The 24,438-nt window shown below is 42.9% G+C and overlaps 1 protein-coding gene across 1 annotated transcript in view; it reads right to left on the bottom strand.

The window, feature by feature from the left end:
- Positions 1-24,438, bottom strand: part of C8H4orf17 (chromosome 8 C4orf17 homolog) — a 130,722-nt gene that overhangs the window by 9,889 nt on the left and 96,395 nt on the right. Inside the window, exons 2-4 of the mRNA XM_058193622.1 lie at positions 7,362-7,588; positions 4,204-4,383; positions 1,182-1,249 (exon numbers count right to left, since the gene is read on the bottom strand). Of these exons, the coding sequence (XP_058049605.1) occupies positions 1,182-1,249; positions 4,204-4,383; positions 7,362-7,509 (396 nt within the window). The 5' untranslated portion in view covers positions 7,510-7,588. The remainder of the gene's footprint in view (positions 1-1,181; positions 1,250-4,203; positions 4,384-7,361; positions 7,589-24,438) is intronic.

The raw sequence follows: 24,438 nt of genomic DNA, 5'->3' as shown, positions 1-24,438 counted from the left end.
AGAAAAAAACGAGATATACAAAACATATCACATCAGTTAATACTTAGCTGGATAATCTTTAGCATGAATTACGGACTTACAGCATTTTCCCATGGAGTGAACCAAGCCTTTTAGTTCTGAAGCTGTTCTAATGTGAAACCAAGATTGACTGATTGCATCTATTAATTGGGTTTTATTACTGGGTCGCTTCTAACTGACAAGTTTCTTTAGTCGACTCCATAGATTTTCAATTGGGTTAAGGTCTGGGCTATTCCCAGGCCATCCCAGCAGTGGAATATGATAATCTTGAAACTCCAAATAAAAATTGGTGTTATTAGTCATCAAAACTCAAAAATACACTTTTCCCAAAAGGTTTCCACAATTTTGGCCACTACTGTAGCTGAGAGACTAACGACCCAAAGGCTACCCAGCTGGTTTCATCCAGTGGTAGGATTCAAGTAATTTAACAACCGGTTCTCTGCCCTAATGATTTCTTCCAACAACCAGTTTACCAAAGTACTCAGAAAGTTAACAATTGGTTCTCCCGAAGTGGTGTGAACTGGCTGAATCCCACCACTGGTTTCATCCCTAAAGTGAGATTAGAACTCATGGTGTCTGAGTTTCTAGCAACAGGGGGGGTCAAACTCAAGGCCTGCAGGCCGGATTCAGCCCATGGAGGGCTTAGATCTTGCCCACAAGGCTACCCTGGAAACAGCAAAAGACTGGCCTACGATGCCAGTGAAAACGGAGCTCATATATGATATGCCTCCTGCAGCCCTCTGCCAGTGAAAACAGAGCTTGGGCCGCCACAGGTGCCCCTGATATGAGTGACACCGAGCTTGCCACACCCACCCAGCCCCCCAAGGTCAGACACAACCCCTGATGTGGCCCTCAATAAAATTGAGTTTGATACCCCTGTTCTAGCCTGATCCCTTAACCATTACACCAAACTGGGTCTCCCACAGTTACTACATTGATGTAAATTTTTTTTAAAAATCATCTCTTTCCCCAATCATTTCTATAGATAGAAGCATTGCTGAAATTAGCATTGCTGAAATTATTTGGGTGGCCTGATCATCAGGCACTAAAAATTGTATACAACCCAAGACAAGAAGTCTTGATTAATTTAATTATAATTAAACCAATTTACAGGTAAACAGGTTCCCGGTAAGCCATTATAATGGAGGTAGAGGATTCTTCACCTTTTTCCTAAAGAGAGGAGTGTTTCTTTCTTGATTTCTCAGCTCTCCACATTCATCTTTAGCAAGATCTGGAATATAATGAAAGTTCCTAAAACATTGAAGTTAGAGTTTAAAAGGATGAACCGCTAATTACACTCCTATTGAAACATTCAACAATGTATTTTATTTTTATTACTTTGGGGATAGGAAAATAGATGCCCAAATTTAAATGTGCAATTTTGTAGAGATAGTAACACATATATGCTAGTGAATACACTTTTTTGCAAACCATTCACAGTCCCCTGTGGTAATTCACCACAACACAAACTAGTTGAAACACAAAGTAAAAGGTGGTAGGCAGATCCTGTTTTTAAGCTGGCCTTTCAGTTATTATTATTATTATTAATAATAATTTATTTGTCAAGTACATATTAGATAATATATATAAGCATGAATTGAATGCATAAAATGAATACAAATAAAGGGACATTAGGACAGGGACGGTAGGCACACTGGTGCTCTTATGCACGCCCCTTACAGACCTCTTAGAATGGGGTGAGAGCAACAGTAGATCGTCTTAGGTTAAAATTTTGGGGGTTTGGGGAAGAAACCACAGAGTCAGGTAGTGCATTCCAGGCACTGACCATTCTGTTGCTGAAGTCATATTTTCTGCAGTCAAGTTTGGAGCAGTTCACTTTAAGTTTGTATGTATTGTGTGCTGGTGTATTGTTGTGGTTGAAGCTGAAGTAGTCATTGACAGGTAGGACATTGTAGCAGATAACTTTATGAGCTACGCTTAGGTCATACTGGTGGCATAAGGTATTTTCTTGCAAGCAGAGGAATGGAGGGCTCTTCTTGTTAAATATTTCTGGACACACTCATTTGCATTAATGTCCGATATGCAGTGCGGGTTCCAGACAGATGAATTGTATTCGAAAATTGGTCTAGCAAATGTTTTGTATGCTCTGGTTAGTCATATAATATTACCAGAGAAGAAGCTATGCAAGATTAGGTTTACAACTCTTATTGCCTTGTTGGCGAAGTCGTTACAGTGGGCTTTGGCACTTAGATCATTAGATATGAGTACTCCAAGGTCCTTGACAGAGTGAGGGTTCTTTGTCTCTTATATATCCTTAGGATCTCCAGTTATAAACCACCAAGGAGTATTTATTTATTTATTTATTTATTTAATCATATTTATATACCGCCCTATCTCCCGAAGGACTCAGGGCGGTTTACAGGCACTTAAAAAACACATAAACACATAAATACAATATAAAAACAATTAAAAAACTTATTCTATAAACCCGTTATTAAAATATAAAAATAAAACCCAATTAAAACCCATAAATTTAAAATCTAGCTCAGTCCTGCACAATTAAATAGGTATGTTTTAAGCCCGCGGCGGAAGGTCCGAAGGTCAGAAAGCTGACGAAGTCCGGGGGGTAGTTCGTTCCAGAGGGTGGGAGCCCCCACAGAGAAGGCCCTTCCCCTGGGCGTCGCCAGACGACATTGCCTCGCTGACGGCACCCTGAGGAGACCCTCTCTATGAGAGCGCACGGGTCGGTGAGAGGTATTCGGTAGCAGTAGGCGGTCCCGTAAATAACCCGCCCAATGCCATGGGCGCTTTAAAGGTGGTCACCAAAACCTTGAAGCGCACCGGAAGGCCACAGGTAGCCAGTGCAGTCTGCGCAGGATGGGTGTCATGCGGGAGCCACGAGGGCTCCATCTATCACCCGCGCAGCTGCATTCTGACTAACTGTAGCCTCGGATGCCCTTCAAGGGAGCCCCATGTAGAGAGCATTGCAGTAATCCAGGCGAGGCGTCACGAGTGCGTGGGTGACCGTGCATAGGGCATCCCGGTCCAGAAAGGCGCAACTGGCGTACCAGGCGAACCTGGTAGAACGCTCTCCTGGAGACGGCCGTCAAATGATCTTCTAGAGACAGCCGTTCATCCAGGAGGGCGCCTAAGTTGCGAACCCTCTCCATCGGGGCCACTGACTCGCCACCGATGGTCAGCCGCGATTTAGCTGACTGTACCGGGATGCCGCATCCACAGCCACTCTGTCTTGGCGGGATTGAGCCTGTTTCTCCCCATCCAGACCCGTCGGCCTCCAGACACGGGACAGCACTTGATAACCGTTGGGGTGGTCCGGTGTGAAAAGTACAGCTGGGTATCATCCGCATACAGCTGGTACTTCACACGAAACCACTGATGATCTCACCCAGCGGCTTCATGTAGATAACAGTAGGCGAGAGGATCGACCCCGCGGCACCCCACAAGTGAGGCGCCTCGGGCCGACCTCTGCCCCTGTCAACACCGACTGCGACGGTCGGAGAGATAGGAGGAGAACCACCGATAAACGGTGCCTCCCACTCCCAATCCCTCCAACCGGCGCAGCAGGATACCATGGTCGATGGTATCGAAAGCCGCTGAGAGGTCTAATAGGACCAGGGCAGAGGAACAACCCCTATCCCTGGCCCTCCAGAGATCATCCACCAACGCGACCAAAGCCGTCTCCGTGCTGTAACCGGGCCGGAAACCGGACTGGAACGGGTCTAGATAGACAGTTTCATCCAGGTGTAAGGGAAACTGATATGCCACCATACTCTCTACAACCTTCGCCGCGAAGCGAAGGTTGGAGACCGGACGATAATTACCTAAAACAGCCGGGTCCAGGGAAGGCTTCTTAAGGAGGGGCCTCCCACCGCCTCTTTCAAGGCGGCCGGGAAGACGCCCTCCACCAAAGAAGCGATCGTAATCGCCTGGAGCCAGCCTCGTGTCACCTCCCGAGTGGCCAGCACCAGCCAGGAGGGGCACGGGTCCAGTAAACACGTGGTGGCATTCAGCCTACCCAACAACCTAGTAGTAGTAGCAGATCTAGATCTTATCTAGATACTCTTCAGCCATTCATTTCTCCTGAAAGCGTGGAAAAAATCAATACAGATTTCAAAATCTAAGATGAAATAGGAAAAACTCAGATTTTAATTTTGTATGGAAGATTCAAAGCTCATCAACTTTGCAGTCATACACATTACTTACTTGGAAGAGTTGTTCCGACTACCTCTGGTATCAATGCTGGCAAAGTATTATTGGGAAAATTCTTGTCTACTGCAGTTCCAGGATGCCTGTAAGGTGGGCTGTATGCTGGGCCTGGCATGATGAAATGTCGTTCACTGTACTCTCGGTCTCGTACAAAGCAGACTGGCGCATCATTTAATCCTGAGTAAGAAAACGAGCCTTTAATATTTTCTCAGGCCCATAATTGAGTTTGGTACAATGGACAGGCAATCTTTTGGGGCCACTGAGCATATTAGGAATTTTAAGAATATGCTGTAGTTGCTGTCATGATTGCATGGAGAGGAGGGGCCAGCTCATGACAGCCAACTTTCCATGGGACAATTCAACAATTCAATTTAATTATTTAAAATAATTTCAAAGTGTTTTAATTTTTGTCATTCACATTTTATTTTGTCCCTCTTTTTGCATCCTTTCTTTAATAGTTCTATTCCACCATTTCTCCGATATTAGTGTAACTGTTGACGTGCAGTGAGTTCTTCCACCACAAATTGGCCACAGTGAGTTGGCCACAGTGAGTTGCCCATGGCACGTTGTCCTAAACCCTTAATGGTTGCTTAGTAGTCACGATGCAAACAATAAATTATTAGAATGCAAACTAGTGAGGTTGTCCCTGCCACCCCTTCCCACCTCTGCCAAGTTCATTTTACTATTCTAACTTGACTACCATTTTCCTGGAGAAAACAAACAAACAAAAAAGCTACGAAAAAAGCTAAAGAAAAACAAGGCAAAAGAGCTATTTTCCATTTTTATTTTCTTACAGTGTCTCTGACAGATATTGGAGGTTCAGAGGTGTCAATAAAGGCAAATTTGGAAAGTTGCACCTTGTTTTGCAAATCTGTAGTTACAGTAAAGACCATTTTCAATTCATTTATTTTAAAATTTAACTTAAGTAGGGTAAGAGCAGTAGTGAAATCCGAACAGGTTTGCTACTGGTTTGCTGGCTGCGCCTGTGCATTGTGCACCAAACACACGCTCTCTGCATGTGCACTGCATGCCAAATGTATGCTCTGAACATGCGCATTGTGCACCAAACGCACACTCTGCCCATGCACATGCTCAGTATGTGCCAAAAGGAGGCTTGGGAAGGTAAGTAGAAGCGAGGAGGGGTTCAGCTATGGCATGCGATTTAGCTTTGCAGCAGCTTTCCTGCTTTCTAGCAAAGCTAAACGGCGCTGCAGATTACGTGCCAAAAGAAGGCTTGGGAAGGTAAGTAGAACAGTGAGGGGGGGGGATCAGCTGCAGCGCACGGTTTAGCTTTGCTAGAAAGCAGGATTTCCTGCTTTCTAGCAAAGCTAAATCCCACTGCACAGCTGATCGTCAGAAATACTTTTTAAACTAACGGTGGCCCGCACCGATAGCTTTTTAAACTGCCGGTTTAACCGAACCGGTAGCTTTATTACTACCAGTTCGCGCGAACTAGACCAGACCGGTAGCATTTCACCCCGGGTAAGAGGTCTGCCAGTTGCCATGGGCCTTGTGTTGTTGACACAAAGTGTAAACACAATGGGAATCTTGTCTTGAATTTCGATTTCAAACAGGCATGTACACATAGTTATGCAGCACACGGAGCGGGTTCATATCTAAGTGTTCTTTGCATGACTGTACAATCATATAATTTTGCATGGATTAATGAGCCAGCATATGTTAATCATCTCAGAGGAATACTTTCTATATTAAATGCTGTAGTTCCAGATGTAAACTCACCCAAACGTATCATTAACTCTGTTGAGGAGTTTCATATTTGACTTCAGTCGGTGGGAAAACACTGATATCAATCATTTCAGGGACTAATTGTGATCATGATGTAATGCAGGGGTGTCAAACTCACGTTGTCATGACGGTGTCACGTGACGTATCGGGACTTTTTTCCCTTTCACTAAACCAGGAGTGGGAGTGGCCAGCACATGATGCATCTGGCCAATGGGCCGCAAGTTTGACAGCCCTGATGCAATGCTTCAGCAGCCAGCTTACTTCTCCATTTATGAATATACATTTACGACAAAATCTCATAAAAGGACAAAGGGTCAGTTTAGTGAACTCCAGTTTGCTGAAATACCCATTTATTAATTCAGTAACTGACTAATAGTGATTTGCTGCATCAAACTTCATTTCAGAGTTCATAAGTTACTTATTGCTATTGAACCTAAAACGTCAAATATTTCTCAAGTTATGGACCAAAGCCAATTATATAAACCCCATGTTATGATTTGTAAATCGCAGTTTATGATTTGGAGTGAAGATGATCTCAGAGTAGCTAGTAAAGAAGTTTAATACAATATGTAGCTCCATTGTTATTAACATCTGCTATGCTTTCTTAGGCTTGTGAGTTGTTTTTTTTTTAAATAATTGTCTTTTACATAGTCGATTTTTACCATATTGTTATATGCTGCGCCATCAGTTTAGTATGTGGAATAGAATAGAATAGAATAGAATAGAATAGAATAGAATAGAATAGAATAGAATAGAATAGAATAGAATAGAATAGAATTTTTTATTGGCCAAGTGTGATTGGACACACAAGGAATTTGACTTGGTGCATATGCTTCCAGTGTACATAAAAGAAAAGATACATTCATCAAGAATCATAAGGTACAACACTTAATGATAGTCATAGGGTACAAATGAGCAAACAAATCATATTAGGAAACAGTCAATATAAATTGTAAGGATACCAGCAACAAAGTTACAGTCATACAGTCATACATGGGAGGAGGGGTGATGGGAACGATGAGAAGATTAATGCAGACTTAGCAAATAGTTTGACAGTGTTGTGGGAATTATTTGTTTAGGAGAGTGGTGGTGTTCAGGAAAAAGCTGTCCTTGTATCTAGTTGTTCTGGTGTGCAGTGCTCTGTAGCGTCGTTTTGAGGGTAGGAGTTGAAACAGTTTATGTCCAGGATGCGAGGAGTCTGTAAATATTTTCACAGCCCTCTTTTTGACTCGTGCAGTATACAGGTCATCGATGGAAGGCAGGTTGGTAGCAATTGTTTTTTCCATATAACCAGATAAAATTAACAAATCAAATGGATGAATAAACTCAGACAATTCAAGAAAACATAAATGAGAATGGAGTTATGATACAATTAGCCACATGGGATATGGGGCACAAAGAAGCCTTACCTTTAATGTGACATACATTTTTGGGATGTGGGGAGTGTCTACAAACAAAATAAGTTCCTCCTCTTTGCAAGGGCTCATTTGAATTTTGCCTGGCGGTTCCTTTGTAGTTCATTTGAAGCTCAGGCTGTTGTCGGAAATTGATATTCATCTTAAGGATGGGCTTTTGTCCATGCAGTTATTCATGGGGCAAGGAGTAGCTACAGCATCTTCTAGATGGAACTTTCATGCTGAACATAGAGAAGAATAAAGAGTCATATACATCAAACTAATAAACATTAATATGCATCAAGGTATCATAGTATTATGGGATAGAGGTTGATGAAACCAACTAAAGCCCCTCAAAACATCCTAAGCAAACCAAAAGACTCAGCAACCCCAGAAGAAAAAACAGGAGTCATCTACAACATACAACGTAAGGACTGTAACAACCACTATGTAGGACAAACAGGCAGAAGACTGGAAGAACACATCCATGAACATTAATTAGCAGTCAGAAGATATGATGAAAATTCTTTAATTTCACAACAAAGACAAATTTAACCATTGTTTCAATGGGGAAAATGTGAGAATCCTAGACCAGGCTAAGTCCAAAAATGCCAGGGAATTTCTAGAAGCCTGGCACTCTGACAAATTAGCCATCAACAGACACACAGACATCAACAACATCTACAGACTATGCAAAAGAGACAATCAACCACCCCAAAAGGAAACAAAAAGACCCAAGCACAGTGGTGAAATCCAATTTTTTTTACTACTGATTCTGTGGGCATGGCTTGATGGGCGTGGTGTGGCTTGGTGGGTGTGGCTTGGTGGGCATGGCAGGGGAAGGATACTGCAAAGTCTCCATTCCCACCCTTCTCCGGAGCCAATTTTTTTCTGCATTTTTGGTTTTGACTTTGTCCTCCCTCCCCATTTTTTTTACTCTGTTCTTTTTAGTTTGTATCGTACTTCTTTAAAACTTTAATAAAGATAGATTTAGATTTTTAGATTTGCTTTGTGTCTGCGTGCATTGAAAGCTGTTTAAAGGATGCTTTTTCCCACACCACCACTGACTTCACCAACCTGATGACTAGGAACGAAGGAGAAATTTGCTAACAGTGAGAACGAACAGCTTGCCTCCAGAAGTTGTGAGTGTTCTGTATTGGAGGCTTTTAAGAAGAGACTGGACAGCCACTTGTCTGGAATGCTATAGGCCAGTGATGGCCTATATCATTTGGCATTCACCAAGTGCCGAAAAGGTCACATGGAAAAATGTGCGCCCTCTCGTCGGGGTCGCGCTCCAGAAAAGCCAAACTTCTTGGTTCTAGCACACATGCGCGCCTGACGATCAGCTGGCCAGCATGTATGTACACACCAATTTTTGGCACTGCCGTGCATGAAGTACAGCTGATCATCACGTGTGCACGTGTACCAGAAACCCAGAAGACAAACAGGCAAGGCCACGCATGCCGGGCAAGATGGCTTCGCATGCCACTTTGGGCACGCATGCCATAGATTCGCCATCACGGGTACAGGCTCTCTTACTTGAGCAGGGTTGGTGGTGGACAAGAACAGGGGTCTCCAACCTTGGCAACTTTAAGCCTGGAGAACTTCAACTCCCAGAATGCCCCAGCCAGCTTTGCTGAGAGTTGAAGTCCTCCAGGCTTAGTTGCCAAGGTTGGAGACCCCTGGACTAGAAAACCTCCAAGGTCTTTTCCAGGTCCGTTATTCTGTAAAGACTTGTCATGTAACTTGGCAGCATTATTCCCAGATTCAATCCTACACAATTTTTTGCTCTGATTACACTTGCTAAACAGAGCTTCTACATCAGGGGTGTCAAACTTGTGTCGTCACAGCTGCATCACATGATATATCGCGACTTTTTTCCCCTTCGCTAAACCAGGTGTGGGCGTGGCCAATGCATCATGACACATTTGGCAGCCCTGCTCTACAGCTCCCCAAACCAGAGGGCTCCACCATATCTAAATCCACCCCTGTAGCCATCTTCACTGTACTTAAACCCCAAGCTGAAGCAATATTGGAAATTAACAGTCCTTACCAAAGTATATAATATAAGCAAAATACCTTTCATATATCTAGCGGAATGTGGGGCTTAGGAAGTCTCTCTTATTCTACTGCTTCTTGCACTTCTTCAGTTGAGTCAAATGGTTTGCTTTTCTGGTTTTGAACTATTCTTCTCCGAAGAGGGAAAGCAATTTTTGCAATACATTTAAGCCCTTGTCTCAAGCAATTGGACAAGCTTTCCAATCTATATTTTGCTTTCTTTGTTCTTAACTTCCCTGAACAACAGTAGAGACACAGCAGCTTTGGACTGGAACCCAAGAATTTTTTTAACCCCAGCATTCTGTGCACATCACTTCTTTTATGACATCTTGCTACCATATACAGACATAAGTAGCCCCATGGTTTCTTGTACACTGTACTGTGAGCAGAAAATGTGGTAAAATGCAGGGCTTACACCTGGAAGCAAAAATTATTTATTCAGTTAATCAGCTTCACTTAACAACAAAATAGATGCCAAAAATAAAGCTGCCAGAACCCTTTTCCAAATAAAGAGTGAAATTGGTGATAGGATGATCATCAAGAGAAATCCTGATTTGCTAAATTATGAGTATTCATAATTTTATATGGTCTTGTACTATGAATTATTCAGACTCACTGCCATGGATCTCATATGGAGCTTGGGACTCCCCAGGAAGTTGCCAGCAACTTAGACAGGGATCACAATTTCCTTCTGAACCTTGTCCAGAGTAGCAGAGAGAAAACTGGAAGGCCATCAAAATTTACTCTGGGCTTTGTTCCTCATTCTGCTTTCTTCAGACATAACCCTGCCACTTTTCTTAGGACTGATACACCTGGGGTTAGAGATCATATAAATTCATTAATCACCTTGGGGTCATGGTACTTCAATGTTTGAGGACCCAACTCTCCTGTATGTCATGAAGGTTATTTTCTTAAGAGACATGGAACCCCTTTTCAGAACAATGCATTATTTTTTTTCTTATGTGGCTAATAGACTAAATATTTTTGAATAAATCTCCTGTTTTGATGTACTGTGCTAAACTATGAATTAGCAAATGTAAGACACTGTAGTAGGGTTAGTGAATTAAGCCATATGGGGAGCTGAGCATGTTGGCAGAATTATTCAGAGAGAAAAATTATTCTCTTTCACTCATTAAAGTAGTTCCACAATTTTCAGGCCCAGTTCTCTGTCAAGCTGGAAGAGAGATGTTGCTGCTTTAAGAAAACCACTCCTTACGTCTAATGTGCCTTTTAAAGCAGCAGCATCTTTGGTGATCTTTTGAAAATCTTGTGCAAGGTCCAAGGCAGTGGTGGGATTCAAATAATTTAACAACCGGTTCTCTACCTTAATAATTTCTTCCAACAACCAGTTTGCCAAACTGCTCAGAAAGTTAACAACTGGTTCTCCCGAAGTGGTGCAAACTGGCTGAATCCTACTACTGGTCCAAGGCACTTTTTTTAGTCATTTTTCAAATTGTACATAGCTTAGCCCATTTTGTGAGGGATTAATAGAGAATAACTGAACATATACTGGAGCTATTCAACATGATAGACCACCCAGCAAAGGATACATCTAACTAACATTGGCTTATAGTGTGAGCACAGCCATTATTTACTCTAATGCAGGGATTGGCAACTTTTTACCACCCAGTAGCCTGGCCAAAATTCTACCAGATCACAATATTTCACCTGATCTTGCACAGCCACTGGTTTCAGTTGTACATTTATCTTTAAAAATCTTCTCCATCAAAATATATACACGATCCCAATATTTTTTGGATTTATTGCATCTCCACCAAAGATGAAAAAAAATGTTCCCTCAGTTTCATTACATTTTCAACAAATACTTAAAATTTCTTTACATGTTTTTGACCATTTATCTGGTCTCATGTACCAATGATGTCATGTACATCATTTAAACAAATCTCTTTAAGATTACAATTCAGCGTAGCTATGGTTCTAGGTATATTTTCCATTAATTCAATCCTGTTTATAGATAAACAGCATGTGGTCCAGGGCTGGAAGACAGGCAGAAATCCATCTTTGATCTTTATGTATTCTTCCTTATTTGAGAATTCCCAGAAGATGTCACAAATCTCTTCTTGCCTCATCTAAAATTCAAAGAAATGTTCATTTAGCATCTCTTTGCAGGGGTAAAGAAAATTCCATTGCTTGGTGTAAGAAACCCAGGGCAGTGCTGTAAACTAATGTGCCACTAGATGGTGCAATTTCATATTTTGCAAATATTCCAGAGATGACCTGGTCATCATTTTTGATTCAGTGACAGCGCATTTTCCATCAAACACTGCAGTCAATTCTCTGCCAATTCTCTACAGTTTTCGCTGTAAAAACTTACTTGGTCCCAGCTGATGAAGGACAATACATTAGTGATATATATTATCATATAAAAGCAGAGACATCACCCTGCCAACAAAGTGCGTATAATCAAGGCTATGGTTTTCCCAGTTCCAATGTATGGCTGCGAAAGTTGGACCATAAGAAAGGCTGAGCGCCAAAGAATTGAGGCCTTTGAACTCTGGTGCTGGAGAAGACTCCTGCGAGTCCCTTGGACTGCAAGGCAATCAAACCGGTCAGTCCTAGAGGAGATCAACCCTGACTGCTCCTTAGAAGGCCAGATCCTGAAGATGAAACTCAAATACTTTGGCCACCTCATGAGAAGGAAGGACTCCCTGGAGAAGAGCCTAATGCTGGGAATGATTAAGGGCAAAAGAAGAAGGGGATGACAGAGAAGGAGGTGGCTGGATGGAGTCACTGAAGCAGTTGGCGTAAGCTTAAATGGACTCCAGAGGATGATATGTATGTATGTATGTATGTATGTATGTATGTATGTATGTATGTATTTATTTATTTATTTATTTATTTATATTTCATCAAGCATGTATTTTATGACAGCTACAAGTATAAACATAATTATAAATTCATGTAAAGGATACGAATAAAAAAAAACATTAAGACAGGGACGATAGGCCTGCTGGTGCACTCATGCATTTCCTGGTAGAGGACAGGAAGGCCTGGAGGAACGTTGTCCATGGGGTCACAATGGATCGGACACGACTTCGCAACTAACAGCAACATATTCCAGTAGAATCTTAATCTCATAGCAAAGTTCTCATACGCAAAACTGATTTAATTTGCCCATGGATTTCCTTTTATCTACCCAGCAAATTTGTTTTTCAGCTAATACTGTGTGCCAAATAAGCCAATATATACACTCTACATATTCAACACTCACAAAGACCTTATTATTACAAGATCAGAGTGCCGCAATATTCTATATCCTCCATGAAAGATCCCAATGTATTGCCATGGATATGCTTGCTTCTGCCTGTACTGATAACCATGTATTAAACATGAACCCTGCCTAGATCAGGTTATTCAAGCATGCACCCTGGTAACACTGGATATATTTCAAGATAAAGGTGTGTTGAGTGCTTAATCTATTAACAATGCTACCTAGGTTTTGGTTGGCAAAAACTTTTGAAAAGCTTCTTGCATAAGTGCCTACCGTCCCTGTTCTATTGTTCCTTTTTACTTACTCTTTTCATGTATTCAAATTATGTTGATACTTTTACCTGTTAGCTTATATATACTTGCCCAAATAAATAAATAAAAAATAAAATAAATAAATATAGACAGATGTGCGATAGGTTCTTGCTTAGCAAAATAGATTTTGTTTCCTTGACTTTTGAATGCAGCATTCTCAGCTCATTAGGCTTTTATCATTGACCAGGTGGGCTGCAATATACCCATAGTTGGTTTTGCTGCTGTCATGAACCAATGCTACCTAGCTGTGTCAATGAGTTCTTTCACACCTAAATTGCTTTTTCAATGCTATTCTTTCCAAATCTTGTTTTGGAGGAGTGGGTGGACAAAATCAAGCAATGACTGGGTTTGGATATTCTACAATTTATTTATTTTTTTGCATTTATATCCCACCCTTCTCCGAAGACTCAGGGTGGCTTACACTATGTCAAGCAATAGTCTTCATCCATTTGTATATTATATACAAAGTCAACTTATTGCCCCCCAACAATCTGGGTCCTCATTTTACCTACCTTATAAAGGATGGAAGGCTGAGTCAACCTTGGGCCTGGTGGGACTTGAACCTGCAGTAATTGCAAGCAGCTGCTGTTAATAACAGACTGTCTTAGCAGTCTGAGCCACCAGAGGCCCATATTGTGGCTACCGAAGGTTGGAGGCCCATATTGTGGCTACCGAAGCACTCCTCTAGGCCAGGGGCCTCCAACCTTAGCAACTTTAAGACTGGTGGACTTCAACTCCCAGAATTCCTCAGCCAGCAAAGCAAAGCTGGCTGAGGAATTCTGTGAGTTGAAGTCCACCAGTCTTAAAGTTGCCAAGGTTGGTGACTCCGGCTCTAGGCAATCACTAAATGCATATCAGTGATGCTTCAGCAAATGGACTTAGAGGAGATGAATGGATAATGTTGCATTTAGCCAATCTTTTCCCAAGGAGGCAACCTTTAATCTTACATTCTTGCTTTCCTTATTTTCCATGAGGTTTGACTATGACTCCTTGTCCTTAGGAAAGTTTAGGGATGGGGACCTGCCCTGCTCTTGGATGCTGCGGGCATGCCTTCTCCTCAATACTGGTCACTTGTTAGATATTGACAGTTTGTATATTTTCCTATCTGGTCCATTGTTTGAGCGGGAAGAATTCTCAAACCTGATTGGCTGAGCCCCCTGACAGCTCCCTATAAAAGAGCAAGCTGTCAGAGAGGCTAGCTGCTGGATTGTACATAGTTGCTGAAGAAAGAGCTGTTGTCTGAAGTCTTTTCTCCAGTCTCCTCATTCTCCCAACTTAACATCCTCAAGGCTGTCACCTTTTGGCAGGGAATAATCCAGACAAGCAGATGTCTTTTTCATTTCTTGCCAAACCTCCCAAATTCTGGCATACGATTCCTGGGCTGGCAGTCAGGGCTTAGAACAGGGATGTCCAAACTTGGCCCCTTGAAGAGTGGTGGACTTCAACTCCCAGAATTCCCCAGCAAGCAACTTGCTCATGTTTATAGCTCATGCTGGCTGGGGAATTCTGGGAGTTGAAGTCCACCATTCTTCAAAGGGCCAAGTTTGGACACCCCTGGCTTAGAAGAATGATAAGAGAAGGATCTGTATTACAAGGAGAAGATACTCTTTAACCATCAGTTTGCCTATGCCACAGAGAGATACTTTGGCTTTGGAATGTTCTCAGGAAAAGGGATGATATTTGTAGCTGCTAGCCCCAGTATCTCTACCCTTCACATGGCCTTAGAAGGTCAAGCAGAGCAGAACCTGATCAGTGAGCTAACTGGGCACATTTTCCAGGGCATAATTAACCACCCATCCACTACCAGGTAGTGATTAAAGCAACTATTTGAAGTTACAACTGCTAAAACATCTTAGAGAGATAGGAGTAGTCTGTCCTGAGTCCCAAGCTTGGTTGAGCCTTGCTGGGGGATGATGTAATGAAGGGGCTTTGGGCAATTCCTACTATGGCTCTGCTAGAAAAAGCTAGATCTTTGTTATGTAGAATAGACTGGCCCAGGTCTTAATGGCCCATTAACAAAGGTGGAGGCTGAGTTTCTGCCTCCCTTTTAGGGGAAGTGGCTCAGGGGCTAGGACGTTGAGCTTGTCGATCGAAAGGTCGGCAGCTCAGCGGTTCGAATCCCTAGTGCTGCCGTGTAACAGGGTGAGCTCCCGTTACTTGTCCCAGCTTCTGCCAACCTAGCAGTTTTGAAAGCACATAAAAATGCAAGTAGAAAAAATAGGGACCACCTTGGTGGGAAGGTAATAGCGTTCCGTGCGCCTTTGGTGTTGAGTCATGCCAGCCACATGACCACGGAGATGTCTTTGGACAGCGCTGGCTCTTCAGCTTTGAAACGGAGATGAGCACCGCCCCCTAGAGTTGGCAACGACTAGCACGTATGTGCGAGGGAAACCTTTACCTTTACCTTTATTCTGCCTTTTTAATATTTCCTAGAATATTTCATTTTTCTAGGAGAGGGGTGGGTGCTAACTTCCTACAGGAGAAAAAGAGGGATCAGGTCTTTTGCTTCCATGGAGGAAGAAATGGGGTAGATAGCTTCTCTTGCGCCAGTTCTCCAAAGTCATAAAGTGACCACTCTTTGGAATTGGAGAACTGACAGCAAGAGACAGCAAGTGAGCCTTCTGATGCAACTATTGGAAGATTCCCCACCTACTTCTCTCCCTCCCACCCATCTCGGCCTCTTTTCTACTTCACTGTAAAGGAAGAACAGGGCGTGAAAGCATGGTTAGCAAGTCTTTAAACCAGCATATTTTTCTGCTGGTTCCTGTATTGGATGACATTAGTTGAGTGTTGACGTGCAATGAGCACTGAATTGAATCAGTTTAATCCAGTATAACAATGGATTTATCTTGAACTCTTAGATTATGAATGTCTGTCTGTTGATTTTCTTGGTATTTCTTCAAATCCCCTGTAACTGCAACTGATCTAATAAATCATGTTGCAACTGATCAGAACAAGAATCTTTCTTTTATGGTTTTCTTCCTGCTTGCCCTTTACATTTCATTATAGAAATATAGATATTTTCATTGAGTAAGCATTACGTAAGCAACACGGACTGTGTCAATATTGCAGGCTGCTGCAAGTTACGAAAGCATTTACACAAGGAAAAAAACAAACAAATAGAAACTATTGCATGAGCAGATCAGGAGAAAAATTGCCATTACTAAGTGCCAGGGACTGTACCTTAAGAAATAGAAGTAATATTTGCCTATAGTTTGATGAACTACAGCAGGACTCTCCAACCTTGGCAACTTTAAGCCTGGAGGACTTCAACTCCCAGAATTCCCCAGCAAAGCTGGCTGGGGAATTCTGGGAGTTGAAGTCCTCCATGTTTAAAGTTGCCAAGATTGGAGACCCCTGATCCACAGTGCAAAGGAGAAGAGACATTTTATTTACAAGTTGATTTACTGCATAATTTATTGCTTAATCAGTACCTACCATTTCTTAAGGTGACATACAGAGGTCAGCATTTCAGATCTTCCAAAAAGAAGAAAGAAAAAAAGAAAAAAGGAATGTTAAGAAGATACTCCCCAAATAGAAGTCTTTTAGATGTATTAGGATGAAGGTTAAGAAATCAAACACTTTCCTCCCTGACTCAGAGGATTCATAAAAAGGAATGTTGGTAGAATCATCCTATATATATTTGTGTGTCTGGTGTGCACATACAAATACCCAGTTTTATCTGTATTTCTCTAAAGTTTGTAACTTCGTCTAATAGTCATATTTTTGCAGATTCTTTCCTTCCTCCTTCCCTCCCTCCCTCCCTCCCTCCCACCTTCCTTCCTTTCTCTTTTAGATTAAAATTTGAATTGACGTCAAGCCGTTTACAGAGTATCCATAAAAGAATACATGGCATTTGGTAAAAATCAACAAATAAAAAGATCTAAATAATCCACACATAAATTCAGGCAATAACTGATGGCATTAATTCTCATCCCAAAGTTTTGCTGAAATAGCTCAATGTTTGATAACTTAAAGCCCAAAGCATAGGAGTTGGTAGACCTGGAAAGTCTACTAGGGCAGGTCTCCCAACACTTTGTTGTTGTTGTTAGATGCAAAGTCATGTCCTACCCATTGCGACCCCATGGACAATGTTCCTCCAGGCCTTCCTGCCCTCTACCATCCTCTGGAGTCCATTTAAGCTCAAGCCGACTGCTTCAGTGACTCCATCCAGCCACCTCCTTCTCTGTCGTCCCCTTGTTCTTTTGTCCTCAGTCTTTCCCAGCATTAGGCTCTTCTCCAGTGAATCCTTCCTTCTCATTTGGTGGCCAAAGTATTTGAGTTTCATCTTCAGGATCTGTCTTTCTAATCAGCAGTCAGGGTTGATCTCCTCTAGGACTGACTTGTTTGTTCGCCTTGCAGTCCAAGGGACTCACAGGAGTCTTCTCCAGCACCAGAGTTCAAAGGCCTCAATTCTTTGGCGCTCAGCCTTTCTTATGGTCCAACTTTCACAGCCATACATTGCAACTGGGAGAACCATAGCCTTGATTATATGCACTTTTGTTGGCAGGGTGATGTCTCTGCTCCCAACACTTATAGTTTTCCAACCCCATCACTACAAAAAAGTGGAGAACTAGAAGCAGGGTCTCAGACACACATGGGCTGAGCTAGTCAAAACTGGTAGGACAATACGGCCCTGCATTTTTTTTTTCTGAATTCAAGCATTTTTTTTTACAGAGTCTTCTTTAACAACATGTTCTTTTTTAAATGAGCGCTTTGTGTTTGGCTATTAGTTCAAAAATAGTTTCTGTATTGGTTCTAGTATTCACACATTCAAAATGAATTAAATAAAATGGTCTCCAGATGTAGTCAGGAGATTCTAGGCAAATGCCAGATTATTCCAAGCAGAGGGCTGCAAATTCCAAGAACTGAAATCCCAACAATTAAGGAGTAGGATTTTGCTTTGGATTTGATTCCCCAAAAGTATTTTTGTACCATGTAGGAGGGTGAATGTAGCTCATTTTTAAAGAAGCTGTCTTTTTCCAGGATTGCACAATAGATGCATAACTGTAACCTTAAAAACACCAGATTAAATAAACTGTTATAGAATAGACTGGATAATTCAAGACATTTTATATGCACACAGATGGAAAGATTCAGTGTTGCTCACTGTTAAAGAATGGTTGGTGAAACAGACAGATCTTGCTGAGATGGATAAATTAAAATGCTGGTAAATTCTTTGGTTAAAGTAAGCACTATTTACATTTATTAGTGACCAGAATCCTCTTATGGACTTTTTTCTATTAAAGAAAAAAGGACTTGTGATTTATGGCTTTAATAATTAGATAGGAGAAGATTATAGAAAGAAGAGTGTTATGATGCAATTTTGCAGAGAGAGATTAAAATATAATTCTATTTATAATTATGTGAAGACTATTGGAAGCTACTTCTTTCTATTTTTTTTCTTTCTCCTTTCTCTTCTATGATACAATTTGTTCGTGCATTTCTTGCTTTTTCTTTCCTTTCTTCCTATTTTTAAAGAAAACTTTTAAAGGAAGAACTTTTTTAAAAAAAAAGTTTCGACAAGAATCATAAAAAAAAGAGAACTCAATACATTTTAAGACACAAAGTAGGCCAGCAGTCAATGCCAGTCCAAATATGGAAAAAGTCAATGATCTTTGCAAATATCTACTGCAATATCTAGATAGTGATATCGGGTGTCTGGCTGCCAAAGTCCCATTTACTGAGGGAGGGAGATATTTCATGTTTAATCATTTATTTGATTATACTTTGATACCATTTAGTAAAGAGGCATCTGCTGAACAAGTGGATACACCATCCATATTATTCTCAATGTCATGTTAATATTAGCTTATTTAGCTGTATTCTGTCTGATATTTCATAACTTCATGTAAGTACTCTACTAGAAAATTAGGGGCAGATTTCAGTTTATTTCAGGTGTTGACTTAACCATTCCTACCCTTCCCAATATAGGGCCTTGCATGTGTTTAGTCAGATTTACTCCAACAGCACTATCCCATCATCCAGAACATCTCAGAAAACCGCGTAATGCCTGGCTCTCAACCTCATTTGATCAATGACTCAAGAGGTCACATAGTGTGCGGAATGGTGGCTATGGAAGCGAGGTGGCATATAATGGGTTTCCGGTTTTCACCACTGGAATTTGTCTTGAATAAAGGTTTCTTTGCTGCAAAATTTAACGTTCAGCTCAACCACATAGGGAAAATACAATCAAACAGGTGACACAAAATTGACCTGTGGAAAGAGTGTCCTACCTTGATTGTGTATCAGGTAGGACTTGACCCCAGCATAGTCTTCTAGGGAAAACCTTCAACTCAATAACATTTACAGTATATCTAACCATAGGTACTTCATTCTTACACAGAGCTTTGCTCCCGATATTCAGACAAAAACTAAGATTAGAAAGACATGTGTCTCTAAAAATTCTTCTGCCTGCCTGTCTGCTTCATGGTGAGATTTCACCATCTTGGAGGCTAGAAGCAATAAGTATTAAGAAGCATGAATAATAATAATAATAATAATAATATTTTAATTTGTATACCGCCCTTCTCCCGAAGGACTCAGGGCGGTGAACAGGCAGATAAAATATAAATACACACAGTAATTAAAAACATCCCTTAAAAAACTAATTCAAATGCCCAAAAATGTTAAAAAACGTACTCCCCCGTAAAATAACAAAATTTTAAAAACCCATCCAATAAAAATAAAAATCAGGCTAGTCCAGCCATACGAAATAAATAAGTTTTAAGTTCGCGGTGAAAGGTCCTAAGGTCAGGTAATTGTCGAAGTCCGAGGGGAAGTTCGTTCCACAGGGTCAGAGCTCCCACAGAGAAGGCCCTCCCCCTGGGGGCCGCCAGTCGACACTGTTTGGCTGACGGCACCCTGAGGAGTCCCTCTCTGTGGGAGCGTACCGGACGATGGGAGATAGAAGCCGGCAGTAGGCGGTCCCGTAGATAGCCCGGTCCTAAGCCATGGAGCGCTTTAAAGGTGGTAACCAATACCTTGAAGCGCACCCGGAAAACAACAGGTAGCCAGTGCAGTCTGCGCAGGATAGGTGTTATGTGGGAGCTCGAGCCGCTCCCTCGATAACCCGCGCAGCCGCATTCTGAACTAGCTGAAGTCTCCGGGTGCTCTTCAAGGGGAGCCCCATGTAGAGAGCATTGCAGTAGTCCAGGCGAGAGGTAACGAGAGCATGAGTGACTGTGCATAAGGCATCCCGGTCCAGGAAGGGATGCAACTGGCGGATCAGGCGAACCTGATAAAATGCTCTCCTGGAGACGGTTGCCAAATGGTCTTCAAAGGACAACCGACCATCCAGGAGCACGCTCAAGTTGCGTACCTTCTCCATCGGGGCCAATGATTCACCCCCGACGGACAGCCGCATCTGCAGCTGACTGTACCGAGGTGCCGAGGTGCCGGCATCCACAGCCACTCCGTCTTGGAGGGATTAAGTTTGAGCCTGTTCCTCCCCATCCAGACCCGTACGGCTTCCAGACACCGGGACAGACCGGGACACCGGGACAGCACCGGGACAGCACCGGGACAGAAGAAGACACACAGAATCATCTATTGCAATGTCCTTCCTGTTAAAGACTACTTCAGCTTCAATCGCAATAATACAATAGAGCAAACAATAGATTCAAACTTAATGTTAACCACTTCAATTTTGATTGCAGAAAATATGACTTCTGTAACAGAGTTGTTAACGCTTGGAACGCACTACCTGACTCTGTGGTCTCTTCTCAAAATCCCAAAAACTTCAACCAAAAACTGTCTACTATTGACCTCACCCCATTCCTAAGAGGACTATAAGGGGCGTGCATAAGAGCACAAAAGTGTCTACCGTTCCTGTCCTATTGTTTCCTTAGGCCGCGGCTGGGGCTTTGGACCGTGTCGTGCCTTTGCGGCCTCTGACCCGGCGCAGATCTCGATTAGCTCCTTGGTTCTCTGAGGAGCTGAGAGAGATGAAACGCCGGAGAAGACGCCTAGAGAGCACCTGGAGGTCCAGCCGCCCGGTTGATCGACACTAGTTAGGCCTTTTTCAAAGACCTACCTAGTGGCACTGAGGGTGGCGAGGCGTTTTTACGCCTCCTCCCTCATTGCGTCGGCAGATAACCGCCCGGCCACCCTGTTTCGGGTGACCCGTTCCCTTCTTCACCAGGGGGGACGGGATGACCCCGTACAGGGACGTGCCGAGGAGTTTAGTGGTTATCTATACGATAAAATCGCTCAGCTTCGGGATAGCTTGGACCAAGATTGCGATGATCCAGATGAGATGACTGAGGCTCGTCTTGTTGATGTGGTTTGGGATGAGTTTGATTCTGTGGCTCCGAGGACATGGACAGGTTGCTGGGAGGCTGCATGCCACTACATGTTTACTGGACCCGTGCCCCTCCTGGCTGGTGCTGGCCACTCAGGATGTGACACGAGGCTGGCTCCGGGGTATTATAAATGCTTCTTTGATGGAGGGGGTCTTTCCCGCTGCCTTGAAAGAGGCGGTGGTGAGACCCCTCCTCAAGAAGCCTTCCCTGGACCCAGCTATTTTGGGTAATTATCGTCCAGTCTCCAACCTTCGCTTTGTGGCGAAGGTTGTAGAGAGTGTGGTGGCACGGCAGTTCCTCAGTACCTGGAGGAAGCTGTCTATCTAGACCCGTTCCAGTCCGGCTTCCGGCCCGGCATAGCACGGAGACAGCTTTGGTCGCGTTGGTGGATGACCTCTGGAGGGCCAGGGATAGGGGTTGTTCCTCTGCCCTGGTCCTGTTGGATCTCTCATCGGCTTTTGATACCATCGACCATGGTATCCTGCTGCGCCGGTTGGAGGGTTGGGAGTGGGAGGCACCGTTTATCGGTGGTTCTCCTCCTACCTCTCCGACCGTCGCAGACGGTGTTGACAGGGGGCAGAGATCGGCGCGGGCGCCTCACTTGTGGGGTGCCGCGGGGTCGATTCTCTCGCCTCCTGTTCAACATCTACATGAAGCCGTTGGGCGAGGTCATCAGTGGCTTTGGGGTGAGTTATCATCTGTACGCTGATGATGCTCAGCTGTACTTTTCCACCCCAGGCCACCCCAGCGAAGCTGTCGAAGTGCTGTCCCGTTGTTTGGAGGCCGTACGGGTCTGGATGGGGAGAAACAGACTCAGACTCAATCCATCCAAGACGGAGTGGCTGTGGATGCCGGCATCCCGGTACAGTCAGCTGCAACCGCGGCTGACTGTTGGGGGCGAGTCACTGGCCCCAACGGAAAGGGTGCGCAACTTGGGCGTTCTCCTGGATGAACGGCTGTCGTTTGAAGATCACTTGATGGCCGTCTCCAGGAGAGCTTTTTACCAGGTCCGCCTGGTCCGCCAGTTGCGCCCCTTTCTTGACCGGGATGCCTTATGCACGGTCACTCATGCTCTCGTCACTTCTCGACTGGATTATTGCAATGCTCTCTACATGGGGCTACCTTTGAAGTGTACCCGGAGACTGCAGTTAGTCCAGAATGCAGCTGCGCGGGTGATTGAGGGAGCACCGCGTTGCTCCCGGGTAACACCACTCCTGCGCAGTCTGCACTGGCTACCTGTGGTCTTCCAGGTGCGCTTCAAGGTTTTGGTTACCACCTTCAAAGCGCTCCATGGCTTAGGGCCCGGTACTTACGGGACCGCCTGCTGTTCCACATGCCTCCCACCGACCCGTGCGCTCTCACAGAGAGGGTCTTCTCAGGGTGCCGTCCGCCAAGCAGTGTCGGCTGGCGGCCCCAGGGAAGGTCCTTCTCTGTGGGAGCACCTACTCTCTGGAGCAGAACTTCCCCGGTTTACGCCAATTGCCTGACCTTTGGACCTTCCGCCGGGAACTGAAAACTTATTTATTTATACAAGCAGGACTGGCCTGACTTTTTAAATTCTAAATTTAAATTTTAAACTTTTAATGGTAATTTTATTGGGTATTTTTATGGTCAACCGACGGTTTTAATTTGGCCTTTTATTGAATAAGCTTTTTAATGGTTATTTTAATATGTATATTAATTGTTTTAAATGAAGGCTGTACACCGCCCTGAGTCCTTCGGGAGAAGGGCGGTATAGAAGTTTGATAAATAAATAAATAAAATAAAAATATCAAATTAATATAGTTATTGCATACTTTTGCTTATATATATGCTTATGTTTTGTTTGTTTTGTTTGTTTTTTTGCATTTATATCCCGCCCTTCTCCGAAGACTCAGGGCGGCTTACACTATGTCAAGCAATAGTCTTCATCCATTTGTATATTATATACAAAGTCAACTTATTGCCCCCAACAATCTGGGTCCTCATTTTACCTACCTTATAAAGGATGGAAGGCTGAGTCAACCTTGGGCCTGGTGGGGCTTGAACCTGCAGTAATTGCAGGCAGCTGCTGTTAATAACAGACTGTCTTACCAGTCTGAGCCACAGAGGCCCTGTATATGATGTGTTTTTGTTTTACGTTGATGCTTGTGTATACTGTTGTGACAAAATAAAAAAAAAAGAGGGCAAAGCTAAGACTTGAGATCTCATCCTTTTCAGGAAGAGCTATTACTACCCTCTCTCTATTAAGCTGAAGTTCTAATTTCAAATGCTTGTCAAACAATAGATGGCATGATGTCCCAAAAAAACCTATTTTAAAAACTCTCACCTTACCCTCGCTAGATCCAAGTGAGTTTGGCAATGAAAGAAGAAAACGTCGGAAGAGACAGGTCATTAGGCACCTTTTGATGTATCCTTCCTCACAAGAGAATAGTCACCTGTCTGAAAGCATCATCTGATCACCTGGTCTGAAGGTCAAAAAGCTGCTGTCTTTTCAGGTCACTTGATTATAGACTTGCCCATTATGATGAAAATGTAAAGCGCTTCTTTTTAAATGATAGCAATTGTCAAAATGCTCTGTATGTGCAGGTTAACAAATCATAGGCATCTCTCCTATATAGGAAACATCTATAAGAACCCACCTTATTCTTAAGAGAGGCAGAATACAATATATTTTTCATGGCTCTTTTCCTATAGATATTAACTGTTAACCTATTATATCTGCATGAAAGGATGACCTTGCAAAATTCAAATAAATATCTCTAATACACCCGGACTTAATTACAGTTTGCAATGTTGATGCCCTTTCAGGATAATATTATAACTTTTCACCTTCTTTCTTTGTCTGGTCTCTTTTGTTTACTGAACTACAGGAACCCTAGAAAGCAGTTTTGATGGTTTATCTCTAGCCACGGGTTTGAACATTCCTCTCATCTTCCAGTTTCGTCACCCACCTCTTCCTTTCCTTTTGGCACATTCTTATTCCATTAGCATGGGGAGAAATATGTAAGATATAACCAACCGAAGAGTCCTCAGGGTCTAACAGGTGGAGTGTACTCAAAATCAGGTAAATCAAAATAACTTTTTTTTTTAAATGAGACATTTTAAATTTGATCTCCTTCCCACAATGGATGCAAATGTTCGTTATGTTTTATAAAGTTGTTCAGCTGTGTTAATTGAGATTTCTGGGATTTACACTCTCAACTAAG

This window comes from Ahaetulla prasina, chromosome 8 (genome assembly GCF_028640845.1).
Source record: "Ahaetulla prasina isolate Xishuangbanna chromosome 8, ASM2864084v1, whole genome shotgun sequence".
In the NCBI taxonomy this organism is placed as follows: Eukaryota; Metazoa; Chordata; class Lepidosauria; order Squamata; family Colubridae; genus Ahaetulla; species Ahaetulla prasina.
This window is presented reverse-complemented; position numbering and strand designations above follow the sequence as displayed.